At 51.1% G+C, this 18,421-nt stretch overlaps 4 protein-coding genes across 8 annotated transcripts in view; 1 reads left to right on the forward strand and 3 right to left on the reverse strand.

Moving 5' to 3' along the window:
• The window catches only part of LOC133167972 (lactoylglutathione lyase-like), a 7,514-nt gene extending 7,028 nt beyond the window's left edge, over positions 1-486 (reverse strand). Inside the window, exons 1-2 of the mRNA XM_061299158.1 lie at positions 188-486; positions 9-91 (exon numbers count right to left, since the gene is read on the reverse strand). Coding sequence (XP_061155142.1) covers positions 9-91; positions 188-256 — 152 coding nt within the window. The 5' untranslated portion in view covers positions 257-486. The remainder of the gene's footprint in view (positions 1-8; positions 92-187) is intronic.
• A 1,772-nt stretch (positions 487-2,258) lies between these two features.
• On the reverse strand, positions 2,259-9,811 carry LOC133167930 (transcription factor COE1-like). Of its 3 annotated transcripts, none has more exons than XM_061299073.1 (17): positions 9,463-9,811; positions 9,165-9,321; positions 8,970-9,033; positions 8,759-8,814; positions 8,546-8,619; positions 8,280-8,348; positions 5,336-5,417; positions 4,677-4,818; positions 4,375-4,508; positions 4,164-4,290; positions 4,002-4,090; positions 3,582-3,647; positions 3,415-3,514; positions 3,093-3,287; positions 2,824-3,030; positions 2,673-2,738; positions 2,259-2,601 (listed from the first exon to the last, which is right to left on the reverse strand). In XM_061299073.1, the coding sequence occupies exons 1-16, from the start codon at positions 9,603-9,605 to the stop codon at positions 2,674-2,676; spliced, it is 1,770 nt and encodes a 589-aa protein (XP_061155057.1). In that variant the 5' UTR covers positions 9,606-9,811; the 3' UTR covers positions 2,259-2,601; position 2,673. The 3 variants fall into 3 exon arrangements, with proteins under 3 accessions (XP_061155057.1, XP_061155058.1, XP_061155056.1); XM_061299074.1 differs by having other exon boundaries at positions 2,824-2,961; positions 3,352-3,514; XM_061299072.1 differs by having other exon boundaries at positions 3,352-3,514.
• A 742-nt stretch (positions 9,812-10,553) lies between these two features.
• LOC133167925 (RING finger protein 145-like) lies at positions 10,554-15,575 on the reverse strand. 2 transcript variants are annotated; one of them, XM_061299064.1, is made up of 12 exons: positions 15,338-15,575; positions 14,070-14,312; positions 13,850-13,958; positions 13,691-13,782; positions 13,360-13,595; positions 13,092-13,162; positions 12,884-13,024; positions 12,617-12,799; positions 12,385-12,532; positions 12,122-12,244; positions 11,812-12,045; positions 10,554-11,694 (listed from the first exon to the last, which is right to left on the reverse strand). In XM_061299064.1, exons 2-12 carry the CDS (start codon positions 14,251-14,253, stop codon positions 11,314-11,316), a joined length of 1,902 nt encoding a protein of 633 aa, XP_061155048.1. In that variant the 5' UTR covers positions 14,254-14,312; positions 15,338-15,575; the 3' UTR covers positions 10,554-11,313. The 2 variants fall into 2 exon arrangements, with proteins under 2 accessions (XP_061155048.1, XP_061155047.1); XM_061299063.1 differs by having other exon boundaries at positions 13,092-13,267; positions 15,338-15,574.
• Positions 15,576-15,832: 257 nt separating this feature from the next.
• Positions 15,833-18,399, forward strand: ublcp1 (ubiquitin-like domain containing CTD phosphatase 1). Of its 2 annotated transcripts, none has more exons than XM_061299127.1 (11): positions 15,833-16,012; positions 16,188-16,365; positions 16,452-16,543; positions 16,695-16,780; positions 16,885-17,000; positions 17,068-17,166; positions 17,239-17,276; positions 17,394-17,492; positions 17,561-17,677; positions 17,747-17,874; positions 17,978-18,399. In XM_061299127.1, the coding sequence occupies exons 2-11, from the start codon at positions 16,212-16,214 to the stop codon at positions 18,003-18,005; spliced, it is 957 nt and encodes a 318-aa protein (XP_061155111.1). In that variant the 5' UTR covers positions 15,833-16,012; positions 16,188-16,211; the 3' UTR covers positions 18,006-18,399. The 2 variants fall into 2 exon arrangements, with proteins under 2 accessions (XP_061155111.1, XP_061155109.1); XM_061299125.1 differs by having other exon boundaries at positions 15,834-16,037.
• Positions 18,400-18,421: the final 22 nt, after the last annotated feature.

Below are 18,421 nucleotides of genomic sequence, written 5' to 3' on the forward strand. Positions count from 1 at the left end.
GCACTGACGTCATTCCGAGGATTCGTGTGTAGAAGTCAAGGGAGCGAGCGGGATCTTTGACCCTCAGCATGGTCTGCTGCATCATGTAGTCCTAAAGCCAGCAAAGACACGCTCCCATGACGTCACTTTCTCATTAGCATAAGCCCCGTACCTGGCAAGCCCAGAAATACCCCGGACGATACGTGACCTTGGTGGCGGGGTCTCCGTCCTTACAGGCATCCGCCACCGCTTCCTCCGACAAACATCCTCTGTCCATGACGCGAAGACTCCGTCAGGCACAGAAGCAGCCGCTTAACCCGCAGCTGATCAGCCAGCTCGGATTTCCGCTTGCGGGAACCTCGGCAAAGTACGAGGCCTTTTTCGAAGTTGACTTTGGAGCCTCGGCATCGGCCGGCACGTCTTTCCCAGGACGACGAGCGGCGTGTGCGAGGCTCAGTGTAACAAGCGCGCCCAAAGGTGTTGTGTAGGCGCGCCCATGCAGGAATGTGGCTGCGTGTGTCAACATGCGTCGTCTATGTTGCAGGTACCGGAAGCAATCATTCTTTAATGGCTTTTACAGTACACTTATTTAATTCCCTTACATGTGGGAATATGTATTAAGAATTAAAACTGAGTAGACTCATGTATTGCATGTGCTGCTGTTGGCCACAGCTCACATGTTCCCCCTGAGTGACAGCAACAGAAAATTCAATAATTCATTATTATCTATTATTATTATAATTCATTCCAATGACTTCTCGCAACGCCATGCGACTGTTTGGAAGGGTGAAGGAACTGTAGGAAATTTTCATCAAATTAATTTGTTGATCAGTCTATACTAAAATTAATTGGAAAAATGTCATGACGACAAAAAAAAAAAAAAAGCCACCCTAAAAACGAATTCAAACTATATTTTTCAACGATGAATCTAAAAGTAGCAACGCACAAACACCAGCTGCAGTTTATAAAAAGAAAACAGTTGAAGTCTGTTTGGGGCACTTTCACTTCTCTTACTGCACACGGCACCCAAGCAGGCACGCATGCACGCATGCACGCACACACACACACACACACACACACACAGACGCACGCACGCGCACACACACACACACACACACACACACATTAGTCAAGCAACTAACATCACGTTGCCGTCACTGACAAGACTGACCGGTAAGATTTTGTAAATCGTGATGATGAATTCTGAACAGCCCTGACACACAAACTCAGTCACAAACACTCATGCACTCACACAAATGCACCCCCCCCCCCTCCCGCCCATGTTTCTATTTCCATCCTGCTGGTGTGTGATGTTTGCGAGTTGTTCTTGTTCGCTCCCAGCATCTGTCGACGCACCCCCCACCACTCCCTTCTCACTCCTATACGCACACCTATGATGTTGGATTTGCTCTCATTAAATCAGATCCAAATTAAAAGAGACACTCAGGCAAGTTTTCGCACTTTCATTTGTCCTCATTGTTATTCCCGTGTGTGTGTGTGTATGTGTACGTGTCCCACCTCATTAGGTGTCAACCAGAAAAGCACAAGTGCGTTTGGTTGATACCCTAACCCTCATCATCATGGGGAGGAGGAGGAGGAGGAGGAGGCAAAAGCCATTTTTCCCAAGAAGAGAAACGCTCTAGAGCGAAAGAATGATAATTGTTGTGAGCTAGCGTTCCCGCATCGATTTCCGACACTGCTCTTAAGTGACTATTCGGTGAGTGCGTGCGCGTGCGTCCCTTTGGAGTGTCATCACTGATGGATTTGATCAGTTTGAAGTCGAGCACGTCGCGTGCATTGTCCTCCAAAAAGGAATGCCGGCAGCTAACGGAGTCTTCACATGGAAATAGTTCCTCTTTGATGAGTCCAAATCGACAACAATCATCTCATATTATTGCTCTTCTGTCCACTCAAGTGTGCTAAAAGCAACGCGAGCGTGTAAAAAGCAACACTTTGTTCGGCTGACTCGTTTGAGCATTTGCATACGTTCGACTCGCAAACTCGTGCATTTTGCTTAAGGCGCGACAACAGCAAACTGATGGCGGACGAGACGATAAAAGAATCGAGCAAAGACATCCATTAGCTAATGGATGACTTCACGCACACGCACATCTCCGATTCTGTCAAGTAGACGCTGTTAGCTTCGAAACGGCGCAATTTCTGCATCGGATGCCATTTGACAGTGTACCTAATGAAGTGTCCGCTGAGTAGAATCATGCAAACTTGGGATTAAGCTGAAATGAGACAGCAAAAATCAACAAAATGATGCGGTGCCAAAATCACAGACGGGAAAGTTTAATTCAATGCCACAAAAGTGTACTTTTCATTTACACTCCAAAGTGGAAAAAAAGAATAGAAAAGTGTTTTATATTGTCCTCCACCCACAACAAAGCAAGAGAATGAACACCAAGAAGCAAAACTTCCCTTTCATGCACAAATCATGGTGTCAAATGGAAGTGCGTGGACGAGGCTGCTGTTGCTAAAGATGGCGCAGCATCACCGAGGCACCAAAATGGAGAGTGCAAAGGAAGACAAAAGGTGACTCAAACGTACATCACCTTGACACTGGGGAGGCGGGGCTTCCTGGGACGGCCGCCACAAGCAAGAGGAAGACAAACAGCACTTTTAGAAAAAGAAGAAAAAGCAACAGGTTTTCCAAAATCGGGACACAAACGATTTCCTGGAAGACCTACTTTAACTGAACGCCAGCCCTTGAAGCGCGCCCGATGAGAACTTCACGGGCTCCGCAAAGTTGACATCTGTGCAAAAACACGGGAATACATGCAGACATGCAAAAAAAAAATGTGACGACGTCCTGACGGTCAATTAGTGTCATTGCATCACCTTGCAGTCCGCTGGCGTTGCTACAAGATGGTGGCAGCGGCGACGACGACTGAGGTCTGACTACCGGCGCGAAGGCTGACTTCTGCTTGACGGCGGCCGACACCAACGTGGCGGGCGAGAATGAGAACACGCCCACCGCTGTTGACGATGCCGAACAGTTGGCGGGCAAAGACGTTAACGACGCCATCGTGGGGCTGGAAGGGACCACTGCATGCACGCACATTATTAGCATTGATGGAATACGTCAAGGGCAGGAGATGCGGACTCACCGGCGTAAGGCGAGTTGGCGGTCGATGCGTTGATGAAGGTGGGCGATGCTCCCAGGTTGCTAACAGCAGCGTTGCTGATATACGCGTGCGGCGATGGCGTGCGTGCGTGCGAGTAGCCGGCATGCAGCGGCGTGGAGCTGGCAGATGCGTACGCGTGAGGTGATAGTCCATTACCGCCGCCGGGCCGGACGAAACCTGAGGGTGGTTTAGGATTAGGGGGAAAGGACCGGTGGCGGGTAGGATTTGGAAACGCACGCACCCCGATCGGTCTGCGAGGGCTCGGTCACGTTGACGCATCGCTGCCCGGCGAATGAGCTCACACCTGTTGCGTCGGGGTGGGCGGTGCCAGACAGCTGGGCGTGGCCTCGCGGAACGCTGTACAGAGCTTCCGCAATGTTCGCCGCTCGCTTCGCCGACGCTTCCTGCACAAACCACATATGTCACGTGACATTGGTGTGCCCCAATTAGCTAGGCGTGACGTGAGCTGACCTGGTCGCTGTGCGGCAGGGCGTAGAGCGCCTCCAGCAGATCGGCCGCTCGCTTCAGGATGACCTCCTGGGGGGGAATAAAGAGTTTAAAAAAAAGATTTTAATTATTTGGTAGCTGGCGAGACGCCATTATCTCCCTCCCGTGATCATGATGTCATTCCACATACGCAAACAGATGAGCTCATTTGATCGCTTTGTCTTTAAACTAAGCCATGACCTCAACATCCAACCTGACATCATCACTGGGAGTCAAGTCATATCAGGGGAAGGGCATGTGTGTTTTTGTGTGTGCAGTGTCTAAATGAGTGTGTGGATGCACGCTTAAAACATATGCAGATCAAAATATTCATTGAGCAATTCCTCAATCATCTGTTTGCTGTTAATCCTCTCATACGGCTCGCTGCCCCGCGTGCGCATGCACCTTTGGCAGGTTGTCAGTGTCTCCAGGGTGGCGAGGGATGACCTTCTGTAGTCTTTGGAAGCCATAATCGATGGTGGGCTCGTTGAGAGCTTCGCAGGGCACATATTAAAAGACAGTTAAACAAGACTCAAAGAGATGATGGGCCTAATGTTTTTTTCATACCCGTGTAGATGAAGCGTCCCGGCATGGCCTTGCAGAACTGTTTGGACTTGTAGGCCAGGGTGACCTCCACCACGCCGGGAATGTGCCGCGACGGCGTCTGCACGCGGATGGCGTGTGGCGTGATCAGCTGCAAGAGGAAGACAAGAGGAGGTAAACGGATAATTTGGCATTTTCATTTTCTCCACTGATACTGAGCGCCGCGTGGCCTTACCTCACTCCACACTGTCGCCGATCCGAAGATGACCTGCAGGCCGTCAAAGAAGTTTTCCCCGATGACGATGACCGTAGCACCCCCGCTGGTCCAACCCTCTCCGGGGCTGATGGCGCGGATGCACGGTGAGGCCCCTACTCCGCACACACACAGCGTTACATACATTGTGTGTGTGTGTGTTGAGCCAGATGGAGGGACAGGAATCACCTGATAGGATTAACCCATCAACCATCTGCTGCTCATGATACACACCCCCACACACACAAAGCACTCATGTTGTGTAGCGTAGTGTCATGCGTTACCATGGAGGAGGTACGACGGCGTGGCGGCGGCCGGCTGGAGCCTCCGGGCCTGGCGGCCATGTTTGGAGTTGTTGTGGACAAACATGTTGTCGGACACGGAAAGCACGTGACCGTCCACGCTCACTGTCGTGGACACCACCACCTGGCGAAGGGCAATTGAGGAATTTGGATGGCCATTATTCAGCACGGGTAGAAGAAGAAGACTCAGTAAATGTTTCTTTTTGTCAGACTGTGGAACTTTTTGCCGTTGCTTTCTTCTTCCACCTCACGACTCCAAAACTAGCGAAGTAGAAGAAGCGCCTGAAGCTACTGCTTGCGCCAAATCTGACACCCATAAGACACGCGTGTTTTGCGGTGGTACGGAGCCGTGCCGGTGAAGGGTCCGGCCCTTAATGATCTCCCACAGAAACAGAGCTGTCTCCGCTGGTTTCACTACAATAGCGGCACAATTAGGCACACGCGCGGTTGCGCTCACACGCTGCTGCTGTCAGACACCCTCTCTCTCTCGCTCTCTCTCTCGCTCTCTCTGACGCCGTGCAACAGCTTCGTTAAAGAAAAGCGTGAATGGGACATCATCCTTTTTCTCACTTCCTGTCAGTGTGTGTGGAAAAGATACTTTTGTAGCGCACACACACGCACGCACGCAAGAGCCCCCGTACCTGGAACCTCCTCATGTCTCGCGGGTTTCCGGCGTTTTTCAAGCAGTTCTGGTTGCACTTGAGGAAAAACTTGAGGAAGAACCTATCCAGACACACGGCAAGATGACAAAACACAACAAAGGGCTTCTCGTCAAGTATTCGGCAGCATGCGAAACCCAAACGGGAACGAAAGCAATTGTTTCCTTTTGCCAAATCAAACGGTGCACCTTCATGTGGGAAGCTGGTCGCGTTAACTTGATCATGTTCAAATGCGATACGTGGCGGTAGGAAAACACTTGCATCCTCGGGAGGCGTCAAGTTGCTCCTTTTTGTTCACGGGGAGCTGATCTGCGAAGGCTTATTTGCGTCTTGTCACATCTCGCGGCTTCCTCGTGTTACTTGGCATCGTTCTTTGGCAAGCGTTTTTACAGACATCATTGCGCGATTTCCTCTCGGAGGTTCAACTGCTCGGAGTGAGAACAAAGCGGAGGTAAGTCGGCCGGCGTGGCAGGCGGCCGCGTCAAAGCGCGCGTTAACGAGCTCGGGCCGGCCTGGAACACGAAGCGCCTGGCTAATTACGATGACCTCTGCTACCCGGGTGACAGCCTATCACGGCGTAGGACAGCCACACTGACCTCCTGCGACCTCCCCCTGTCCGGTCCTCCTTGCGCACGTATTCCAAGTGCAATCAAGGAAATGGGAAAGTTTGCAGCGTCTTGCAAGGCAACAAAAAGCTCTCTTTGCTAGGTCAAGTTTAAAAAAAAAAAAAAAAAAAAAAAGTGGGAATGCCATTCATCTGTTCCATCTTTACCCTAACCATAATTTGTAAACACAACATGGCCACCAAAATGTGATCTTGCATTTAGCATAACCCCAGCACACAGGCACACAATTTTTTTTTTTTTATCTTTCATCCTCTCGTCGGCTTCATTTCAACCCCCCACACACACAAAATTGACCCTATCTGGCCTCAACTATGGGGTGCGCACACACAGCGCATAAATGGCTTGCATGAGTGTGCAGTCGTTAAGAAGCCTCCAATTAAAGCAGGCAATTATAAAAGCTTCAATGACTGTGGGGGGGGGGGGGGGGGGGAGCAGCGCTCAGCTACCCTGACAACCCCCCCAACATTCGATCATGTTCCAGTGATAACATGGCCTTTGACCTTTGCTACCCTCAGAGCAGCACACCCACGGATGCAAAAAAGCATGTCCAAGTGTCTACTGTAACGTGACATCAGCAAGCAAGCACAGATCTTCATGCAGATTTTTATTTTTGCAGAACGTCTCATGACGGCAACAGAGTGAGGGAGGGAAGGGGAACTTCCTGGGGAATTCCATGAGCTTCCACTCAATGCGTGCATGCCCGTTGTATTCCCAAAAGACTCACTAGGCTGTCGCTGAGCTAAGAATAACCACGCTACCCCAAACTAAAACACCCAGCAAGCAGAGTTGTTGGCAGGTGCTTCCCGAGTTGGGAAGCCCTCTGATTGGTCTCTATGTTTCGCTCCCTGGATTGGTCGCCAGTCACGGTAATTGTGGCCAGTTGACTTCCGCTCCTACAAGCTTCTCTGCAAGCGTGCCCGGATTAAAGTGTGCTGACAGGGCGCTTTCTATTGAGGTGACTTGACCTTTGCAAGGTCGCTAAATGAGCGCACATGTCAAGCCACCATCCCGTCTCACACGCTTGTACACACACACACGCTCTGTGTGTGTGTGTGCGATAAAACATAATCATCCATTAAAATGCAGCTTCACAATCTTCACCATGGAGGTGTGTGCGTGGAAGACAAAGGCGGAAAAGATGAAGAGATCATTTAATAGAGTCCCTCCTCCTCTAACTCCTCCGCCAAATGATTGACAGCCCCCTCGCCCCCCCCTTCCCTAATGGAGCTCTTTGATTGACAGACCCTCCCCATGGTGGTTTTATCCTGGGAAACAAAGCAAAGCTTCTCGTCCTCCGTGCACACCTTTCCATACGCTGACTTGAAATCCTCATCTTGCTCTCTGTCCTCCCCCTCAACTTCCTCCTCCTTGTCTTCGTCTTCTTCCTCATCTTCATCTTCATCGCCGTCATCCTGCTTTTAGCGCGTGAGAAGCGGCGCCGCATGTGTGCTCATCTTCCCTTCCGAGTTTCCTGTCATCTTTTCCTTGGGCCGCGACCCCTCTTAACCCCAACCAACTAACCCAAGATATGTTACACACCAACAGTGACAAATGCACAGGTCACACACACACACACATGCAGAGTGACATCATTGATGAGCTCAGCATGCTTTAGCTGTGTGTTGACTAAGTTCCTCAACATAGCCATCAATCCACATTTAATCGCGTGACTTACTGCACGGTTGCCTCGAACACACACCTCGTGTCTTTTTCGAACTTTTGCAATGAATGGAAAGTTTCACTTTCACATGCACGTGTGTGGCCCATTTAATCCGTCTCGCTCGGGGTTAATCAAAGGTCAACGAGATGCAACATATCCTATCACACGCCTGCTTGACTCCTAAAGAGTCTCATGCACTCTATGTGTGTGTGTGTCTGTCTGTGTTTGGCTAGTGTGTTTACATGTGTGTGAAAGAGAGATGAGTGTGTGTGTTGCAATGCGAATCTGTGAATGGCCAGTGACAGGAAGTCTCCCACGGTATCCACGGTAACCTTGACATTCCATCTCTGCCACCTACCCTGACATCTCCCATCATGCTCTCTGCTCTACACACTGCGATTTTTTTTTTAAAACTTCAAGCATAACAAATTCTGGTGACCCATTTTACTGGGATAAGTGTGTGTTGTGACATAGATGCGTGTGCAGTACATGTATGTGTGTGCACGTATGCATGACTAGTGTGTATGTTTGTGTAATCTGTTGTGTGTTGACGGTGACATCACATGTAAGCATCATTTTCAAGAAGCCAACGCAGATGTCAGAGTGTGCGCACACGCAAAGGTGACACACGCTAGCGTACCTGTCGATGATGACGGGGTCTGAGGGCGTCTCGTTGCGATTGCCGCAGCTCTTCTTGTCGCAGCAGCGGCTGAAAAGAGACAAAACAGCTGTTAGCGAGCGCACATGAAAGGAGCGAGCGCAGACAGAAATAGAGTTGTGGTGGAGATGTTTCGCTTCACACTGTCAGCGCACTTTTCCGTCAGACTTTTATCACACCTCACACACACACAGATGGAGTAGAGTTGTTTGAAGGGCTCTCGAACTACTGTGACGAGTGAGTCTGACCTGCACATGATTTCGTGCGTGAGCAATACCCGACACATCTCGGGGTTCTTGTCTTGGCCCTCGTAGACAATGGGCTGGGAAGAACCACAAGCACCTCAACTCAACTGCTATTATATCTTTAAGCTATATTATGGTGAATCATTCAAAACAAAAGGTCGTTCGTTAACATGACTGTGGTACACGTCCACATATGTCACAAGAAGGAGAGCTCACCTGTTTGCTGGCGGAGTCAATGAGTCGGACATAAAAGTCTTGCTCCGTTCTGATACCTGCACAGGAGCGGCACAAAGTTTGTTCTCATCATTTTCACAACACTCGTCTTTGCACGGAGGTCTACGTATAAACATTTCATGATATTACGTGCAAAAAGACGCCCCCCCCCCCCCCCACACACACACACTGTATATAAAAGCGAGCGACTGACCACTGGTGTAGAGCAGCTGCAACCTGTAGTGTATGCCATTGTTGGTCTTCTCGCCCGCACTTTCCTGCACGTGCACACCACACACACAACGACAGCAATTATATTTTTTTTAGGGTGCGTGTGTGTGGTGAGGTGGCATTTCAGCACAAACTATTGACAGATGCAAAGAAATAAAAAATGCGTGATGATGCGTACCTTGTCTTTCTCGATGAAGTCGATGAAGTTGGTCCTCTCCACTTCCACGGGCTGCCCTTGGCGGTCATAAAGCGCCACGACGAAGTGAAAGAAGTTGGACTTGCGCAGGTTGGAGGGTGGCTGCTTCTCGAAGTGCGCTCGACCCACTGCAACGCCGCTGCACACGGACGCCCAGCCCAGCCCGTCCAAATCGCACGTGGAAACATTCAACACAAACACAAAACATGAGTTGTGCGTCTGTGTTTTATTTCTCCTGGACGCAAACTTAGTGTCGCTCATCCAAATCGAGGATCCTGACCTCTGCGCGGCGATGTTGGCGTCCAGCAGGCCGCCGCTGCCCCCCTGCGGACACCCCAGCATCCATCCCCGGGCTGCGTTCATGCCCGCCACTTGGACCATATTGCCCAGCGGAGGCTCCTCCTTCAGGCTGCTGCCGAACATGCGCGCACCTCAAGTCAGCTGCGCTCGCCGACCGGCTCGGACCCGAACCGCCACTTCGTCGCGCTAATAGCTCCCAACCAAGGAGGGCGGAGCCTCTTCCTGCTTCACGTAGCAAAACGCGTGGCCTCAAAGTAGTCACCGTGTCCTCTTCATCACGGGAGGGATCTTCCGTTCCTCAAGGTTCCCCTTGAACTTCTCTTGCGAGGATGGTGATGAAGAGTTAGATGGGAGGTGCCGCTAATGGGAAGGGGGGGGGGGGGGCAGCAGTCGTGGCCACGCCTCTTCAACACAAACCGGGTAGATTCATTCTATTACTACCTATTTGTAGGGTCCCACCAAACGCCCATAGAACTCACCCCTCTTAAATACATCAAATACCTTGACATGTTTTAATTAGTACCAATCAGAATTTTATTTTAGGGGTTACCTGGCCACTAGCCCCGCTGGGATCCGAGTTGCATTTTGTCGACTCGAAACTCCGGGTTCCCTGGAGACCTCACCCATATGCCAAGAGCCAAAGATGACATCTGCTCCCATGTTAGTCGCGGCTTGCACATTGACAACACACACGCACGCACACATGACCCTTTTATTAGGGAGGATACAATACAAATATGCTGGAAAGCTAGATTCAATTATGTCCTGCAAACTGCATGCAGCATTGTTACATTAAAAACTCTTGGACAGTGTGACTAATGTATAAAAATTATATATTTGGGAACGTTCCAGTCGTCTTTCGAAGAAAAGTGACTTGGAAACTCACCTGAAGCTGAGCCTGCAGCACCACCTTGTGGCTGACCTGTCAAGTTGCACCTCGTTGACATCACACATCAGAGCGCCACAGAATGGTGGGATATGAAGTCATCTGATTCAATAGGCAGGTGATCACGTGACGCCAAACGCCTCAAGCTTGGACTTGAGAGCATTTTTTCAATGATCATGAACGAGTTTGAATTAGCATTCATCATTTATTTACATCGACAGTTGACCTTTTACTTTTGGGGCACCTTCTCATTGTAAAAATCACAAGTGCATACTGGCAGTCAGCTCCGACGTCATCCTCATTTGAGTCCTTCAAAAAATTCGAGCGCAAAACAAAGTTTACATTTAATTTCTTGAAAAAGAAAAAAAAAAAAAAAGACTTGCAGGTGTTCATCATACATAGCTCATGGAGCATGTATTCATTCTGAACCCCCGCTAACACTGTGTGAAGGTAACGGGCGGCGTCTGCGTCCTGCTGCTCCCACTCCTGACAGTGGAGTGATCAAACCAGCTGGGGGGGGGGGGGGGGACGCGTCATACGTGCCGGGTTGAGGAGGGGCAAAGGTAAAGTCACAGTTGTAGAAATGACATCAGTGCAAACTGTCGCCGTGTCCACGCCCGGAACAAAATGGCGTCGGCGGTTTTGAGAACATCAGGGAAGTAAGATGCTTAAGATGTTTTGGTCACCGTGCAGGCGTTTACGCTCAAGCATGCGTCAACGTTGTCAACATCATCAAAATCTCATGCTCGCCATTGGCCAAGTCGGGAGACGGGCAAAAGATTGCCAATGCGGTGGCCGTGTGCACAATCACCTGCTCATTCCCGACTCCCCGATCACAGTGACGGGATTTCCAATAGAGGACTTCACGAACTATCTCAGTCCACTACATCAAAAGTTATGGCGAACAGACCAGGCGGATGCTTTGAGTGCTGGGAACACGCATGTTCAATTGGCAACGACATCCCCTGTTATGTCATTCGACGTCTTTGTTTGAGGCGCCGACTCAGGATCATGCGATAGGTTGCTGGGTTGGGCCGAGGCTCCGCCCACCGGTTTGGCACCTCCTTCCAAACAGGAAGCCGAAGGTGAAGGGGGCGTGTCAGAGGATGCACAAGACTGAGACGGAGCTCCTTCATCCTCCGCCTTCTCCTCGCCGACTTCTTCCTGTCTCGCACACACGTGACTGGCCGGTGGCGCGTCAGCTGCCGCTTGGCTCTTGAGTTGCGCGTGACAGAGAGGACACGTCTCTTGCACATACAGCCACTTCTTCAGACAGCCCGCATGGAAGAAATGGCTGCAGGGCGTGATGACGGCACTGCTCAGGTCCTGAAGGAATAAGTCCACACACAGCCACAACCAGACGTTACGCAATGGACCACACCGACACGTCACCAACGGGTGGGTGGTGGCAACACAAACGTGAAGACAAGGCGGCTGAGTGACCTGGTAGCAGATGGCACAGATGTCGTTGTGTCGTTGCAGTTGCGCCGGGCTGGCGGTGGGGAGGCTCTTGATCTTGTTGACGGCGTCGCGGCGCAGCAAGAAGCTCTGCCAGCCCAGCTGTGCCCGCAGCCACACGTTATAGTAGGAGTGCACCAGGATGATGGTGCCGCCCATCACGCTCCACTCGCCAAACACAGTCTCCGACACGCCGTAGCACACCACGCACACCGCCACCTGATGGACACGCGTTGCTGTGACACACACATACTGCCATACGTGCGTTCGTTTATGTGTGCATGCGCGTGCGTACCAAAAACTCCAGCAGCCTGTATGTCCCGTTGACGTAGTAGATGACCTCATCCATGTTTTCCACCGGAGCCTTGCGGAACTCCTCCACCATGAAAAGCACGTAGATAAGCAGAGTGCCCAGCACCTGAAAGCATATGCACACTCAGTGACACCGGTTCGACATTCAGAGCCCACACTCCCACAATCGCAAATATATAAAAATCCAAAACACACACACACACTTCATGTCACTCACTCTCACACACACACGCCTGCCCCGCCAACCTGCAGTGACGTGAGGATGGAGGACGAGATGATGATGAGGAGCCAGAAGTCCATGTGGAAGAACTGACAGATCATGTAAGCCATGTAGGCCGGGAAGACCAGCAGGAAGAGGCACAGCGACACGGCTCGGAAGTGCTTCCACAAACTCCTGGCGGGAAGCGCGACAAGGGCGGCGGCTGAAGCGCAGAATGACGGGCAACCAAGTGTGCAGGCGGCGCGCGGGACCCCGTACCTGTCCCTGGAGGCTCCCAACGCCAGAACGATGGGGTCGGCGATCTCCAGCATGGATTGCAGGATGGAGGCCACCACGATGAACAGAATGATGGACAGCAGAAAGGCCCGGTGGATCACCTGCAGCTCAATCAGGCCCGTCTGGACGGCCAGGATCAGCAGAGTGATGCCCTCCGTCATGCCCCTGTGCATGTGCACAAACAGTCTAGGGGTGTGAGTGGGACTGAAAAGTGTATATAACTGATGTGTGAAAGGTGAAGTGTCCCACCTGTGCATGGTGTTATCGTTGATGAAGGCCCGGTAGCCCTGCAGGTAAAACTTGCAGAGCGTGAGGACACCCAGGGCGATGAAGGAGACTGTGAAGACCAGGCCCAGTAGCGAGTAGGGCGTACTGCAGCACTCGGCCACGCTGCACAGGGGTCATACACAGGTCACAAACATGCTTCGGCCGCAGCTCAGCCCGCCGTGGCACGCACCTGGTGAGAAAGAGGAAGAGCAGCCTCTCCCTGGAAGTGGGCTGGTCCCGGGTGCTGAAGTAGGAGTAGATCTGCAAGGCGAAGAGCAGCAGCCAGAAGCTCATGAAGAGCACAGGCAGGACCAATTGGTTCCACAAGGACATGCCCAGAGCCAGAAGACCATACACCTCCACCACCTGGACACCCAAGCCCAAGACAAACTCAGCCCAATCGTGGCTTACATCCATTAGGGTACGGCGTGGTCGCTGGACACAGGTCGCTGACTTGCCTGAGCCAGCTCGCGGTAGGCCGTTTTGGCCAGGTTGTATGGCACCAGCAGGTTGGACGCCAGGAAGTAGATGACCTCCAGGCCCGTGAAGATCATGGAGAACTTGTTGATGAACACGATGGTCTCCATGGGCACCAGGCACAGCCGGGCCACCAGGGGAAGCAGGTGGGCGGAGAACAGCCAGATGCGTTTGGTCTGCATCACGCATGAGCACAGCGTGCACACCACAAGCTGACCTGAGAACAGCAGGCGCCGCACATAACTGTTATTCTGCAGTCTATTTTTAAGCAGATAAAAATAAAACACCCGGACATTTATCGCTCGCTCTCACCCACGAGCGCTGTGGTGAATCGGTTCATGGAGAGCGGTTCCAGGTACACGGCGCCCTCGTGGCCCGACTCCAGCTCACTGCGCACGTAATCCCTGACCACAACACAAAATAGATGCGTTGCAGTCCCGTCTCATGTCTGTTCCCGGTGTGTGCACGTACCTGGACACCTGGTGGCCAGCAAAGAGCAGCAGAGCCGTGAGTACGTAGAGGTAAAGCTTGACCAGGTGCTGACGAGGCAGCGTGAGCAGCACCAGGCTCAGGATGTAACCTGTAACACACACACGTCAGATGCATAAGTGTGTGTGCGTGCGCACAGGCATAATGTAGCGGGAGGGGAATTTTTATTTTTTTAAAACACTTGAATGTCCATGGTACTGACCCACATAGTGCAGGTAGAGTGCCAGGTACTTGTACTGGAAGAGGGGGTTGTTGGACAGGCTGGAGCGCTGGATCTTCTGAAAGAATGAGCTCACGTCCCAGCGGTACAGCACATCCAGCAGCATGATGCTAGGCACCCGCAGGCCCACATTCAGCACCGCCTCCACGCGCTCCTTCACAGCCATGGCCGCCCCCGATGGTGGGCGCGGCGCACCACTAGGATGGGACGATCTGGCAGATGGCGCTGCGGCATAACAACAAAGCTTGCGTTACCTTCAGGAACTGTGAGCGTTTGTTGTGGCTTTGGCGAGATCACACATCATGCAAAACCTCTGCCTAAAAATTGGCAGTGCAAAAGAATTTGAATGTGAAGGGTGCTCTGTGTTGACATTATTGGAGCACACCACACACACACACACACACACAATACGACCTAAGCTGTTTTTGTTTTTTTTAATCGTCATGTGTGAAAAAAACTTGATCTGTCAAAGATCTAAACAAAAACATTTACTGTTAATATATGATCTGTTAAAGATTTTATTTATGTTAAATATCTTAAGGTGTGGGATGTGAAAAGAAATCGCCCGAACAAGAACAAATCAAGGATTAAAATATTGCGCTAAAACTCCTTACGGGTAGCAGGCCTGAATGACAAAATGCTGCTGAGGATGTGGTGTTACCTAATAGTCAAGTGCCGATGCTGCTTGCGTAACATCACCGCGGTCGTCCGCAGTATTTTGATCACTTAATCCGAGTACTTCGACACAAATTGTTTAAGTAAACGGGCTGTGACACTTTCACGGCGGATGAACAGTGACTAGCGCTGATGCCGATATGAACTCGAGTAACCTCTCCGTCTGTCTGATTCCGACGCTACATTGGCATTCATTGAATAAACCAAACAATAATTCGTTTGACTCGCTGAAACGCCATTTCACAACAAGTCTCTCATGTAATTTAATCACGATCGCACAACAACACTGACTACTTAAGCGAGCAGCCGTGAGCAGGCAAGTCCAGCTAACAGCTAGAATAGCCTAGCCGCAAACTAGCTAGCTCATCAAAGTGTGACGTCACACAAACAAGTCACACCGCTACTTCGAGAAAGTCGCGAATATAAAACAAGTATCCAGAGGCTCATAAAGTCCTAGCAGCTTTAGCGGCACATTTATTTCGGCAACATAACTTGGGCCTCGCTTGTCTTGTTTCAGCTTGGCCGGCTGGCACGTCGTTTGACCTGTTCAAAATGGCGGAGAAGGTCCAACTTACGCGCGATGGCCGCCGTCGGCGTTTTGAGTGCACGTTGGATCCCCGCCGAGGGTACGGAACATTTTAGCCGGGCCAAGGCCTAACCGAGCCGCGTCGAGCTCACAGGAGGCGGCCGAGCCACGCGTCTTGAGCATCTCGCCCACACGCCATTCTAGTACGTAGGCGGAAGGCAGATAGCCAGCTAGCAAGTAGCCCAGCGTCTCAAACGCGAGCCTGTAGCGCACTCCGCGCATGCGCAGTCGCTGCCAGCCTCCTGCAATGACTTCTTTTTCCTTCCCCATGAGGGTCGCCAACTCTCGACTGTGGAACCCATTTGACACTCACGCGAAAATACATAGCTCGCTTAATGATGTTTCAACAGTGTACAATAGATCTCACTGCCACAAGCATAGTACTGAAATATATTCAAACACACAAGCGGAAATTTAAACATCCGGAAGGGATTTGATGTCATTTATGAGAGCGTCGCGGTTGCCATGACGATCAGGCTTTGCCATTACGTCACTACCGGCTGAAGGCGGCGCGCCAGGAAAAATCTCTTTGCTGTCTTTTTTTTAGCTCCCTTTCACGCTCGTATCGTCGATACCTGAATGAAAGAGACCCAGCGATTGGACTCCCTGCCGGCCGTTTGGACCGCGTCTCATGTTAGCATTACGTGCTAACTCGCTCCGCCAGGTAAATCCTGACGTTCAGTACACCGGTAAGTGCACGCGCTCGCCTGCTTGTTCACGCGGCTAATGTTAGCGGTTAGCCGCCCGCTTAGCCCGCCGGGTTGGTCAGCCAGTTAGCCGCCTTGGCTAAAAACATCAACAATACCGGCCGCGTCTCATTTCACCTTGTGCTTTTGCAGCGCGTTTGTGCGTGCGTCTGAGCCATGTCCGTGTCCGTGATCATCAAATGGGGGGGGCAGGAGTACGCCATCACGTCCCTGTGCGAGGACGACACCGTCATGGACCTCAAGCAGTCCATCAAGACCTTGACAGGCGTGCTACCTGAGAGGCAAAAGCTGCTCGGGCTCAAGGTCAAAGGTGAATGAATTGTCGAGGTTTCCGATTGGGTGGGATTTGTGTTCTCATCTTCACGTCCGGTTCTTGCCTTGGCCTTGTGACATCAGGAAAAGCAGCGGAGGACCAAGTGAAGTTGGGCTCCCTCAAGTTGAAGCACAACACCAAGATCATGATGATGGGCACCAGCGAGGAGGGCCTGGTAGGACTGGATTTTCCATGATCCTTTCCTCTTCTGTTTCATTTTCTTGTTCTCAGTCTTCTCCCTCTCTGAGTTTTTCCTCAGTTTTCCCTTTCTCCATCGTTCTTCTCAACTCTTATGTCTCCTACTTGTGCCATTCTGACTTGTGCAGGAGGAGGTCTTGGCCCCGCCCCCCGAGAATGACGACGTGGTCAACGACTTTGACATCGAGGAGGAGGTCATCGAAGTGGAGAACAGGTCAGACGCATGAATGATCCCTTCCAGCTTCTGACAACTTCATTAGTTGACGTGTGCAGCGTGGTCAGAAATCCAAATAACAAGCCACTGTCACGTGCTTGCAGAGAGGAGAACCTGGCAAAGATTGCTCGTCGCGTTAAAGATTACAAGGTGGAGGAGATGAATTCCCCCAGGGAAGGGAAAAGACTTCTGGTCCTGGACGTGGACTACACTTTGTTTGGTGAGTGCCATGTGTATGGGTTCGTGTGCGTGTATGTTTACACGTATGTGTGTGCGTATGTGTGTAGATCACAAGTCGTTTGCAGAGACCGGTCAGGAGCTGATGAGGCCTTACCTTCATGAGTTCCTGACGTCAGCCTACGAAGATTACGACATTGTCATCTGGTGTACGTATGACCTCGTCGTGACATCACCCCGATGAGTCGACGTCATCGTTCTGCTCGTTTGTTTCCTTGCAGCCGCCACCAGTATGAAGTGGATCGATGCCAAAATGAAGGTCAGTCACCTTGATGGCTGAGACACCCATGTGACTTCTTTCAGCCAATCAGAGCAGACACGGCAACAAGAGAACACGGCAAGGCATGACAAAAGGCATTATGTGTGTGTGTCTCAGGAGCTGGGTGTGACTGACAACCCCAACTACAAGATCACCTTTATGCTGGACAGCGCCGCCATGATCACCGTGCACACACCCAAAAGAGGCGTCGTCGAGGTGAGGGAATTGTCCCTAAAAGTATTGGCCATGTCCACGTTTGTGATGCTACCGATACGTCGGCGCAGGTGAAACCGCTGGGCGTGATCTGGGGAAAGTACGAGCGCTTCTACAGCCGCAAGAATACCATCATGTTTGACGACATTGGACGCAATTTCCTGATGAACCCGCAAAACGGACTGAAGGTAGGAATCTGCTTCCGTGGCCCTCAAGTGATGTCAGACCTATTGCGACCGCTGATGCGTGGTTTGCAGATCCGACCGTTCATGAAGGCGCACATGAATCGCGAGAAGGACCGGGAGCTCCAGAAGCTGAGCGAGTACCTGAAGGAGATCGCCGCACTGGATGACTTCACCACACTTAACCACAAACACTGGGAGAGGTAACACCAGCGCATGATGAAAAATTCAAATATTTAAGCAATCGTATGTAGAGCTCCTCTACACTGTACACACACACATTTGTCTCTGCATGTGTGTGTGTAGGTACCTGTCCAAGAGGCAGCAACACTGAGACAACCATGAAGACCTCATCACGACACCACACTGGAAGATGACTCATCCTGCGGCCAAACTCCACCCATTACGCACTGGCACTGTGCGCAACCCTAACCCTACAATACAGTGGCAAAACAAACACAACAAACGCAGGAATCCAATGCAACGACGCTCCACACACAATGCAGCGCCAAAAACGACAACGCAACAGCGACATTAACAAAGCAACACCTTGTAGCAACAGAAGCAGGGGAGAAAAAAGCTGCCGATACAACAAATGCGTCACGTCATGGAAACAACTGGAGGAATGTGTGTGTAAATAGGATATTCATAAAAAAAAAACATTTTTTGTACCCATACTTGTGATTGATTTCATTTGTGTCTTCATTGATAAAGAAGTCAAAAGGTCAGCCAGTTTGTGTGTGACTATGG

This window comes from Syngnathus typhle, linkage group LG15 (genome assembly GCF_033458585.1).
Source record: "Syngnathus typhle isolate RoL2023-S1 ecotype Sweden linkage group LG15, RoL_Styp_1.0, whole genome shotgun sequence".
In the NCBI taxonomy this organism is placed as follows: domain Eukaryota; kingdom Metazoa; phylum Chordata; class Actinopteri; order Syngnathiformes; family Syngnathidae; genus Syngnathus; species Syngnathus typhle.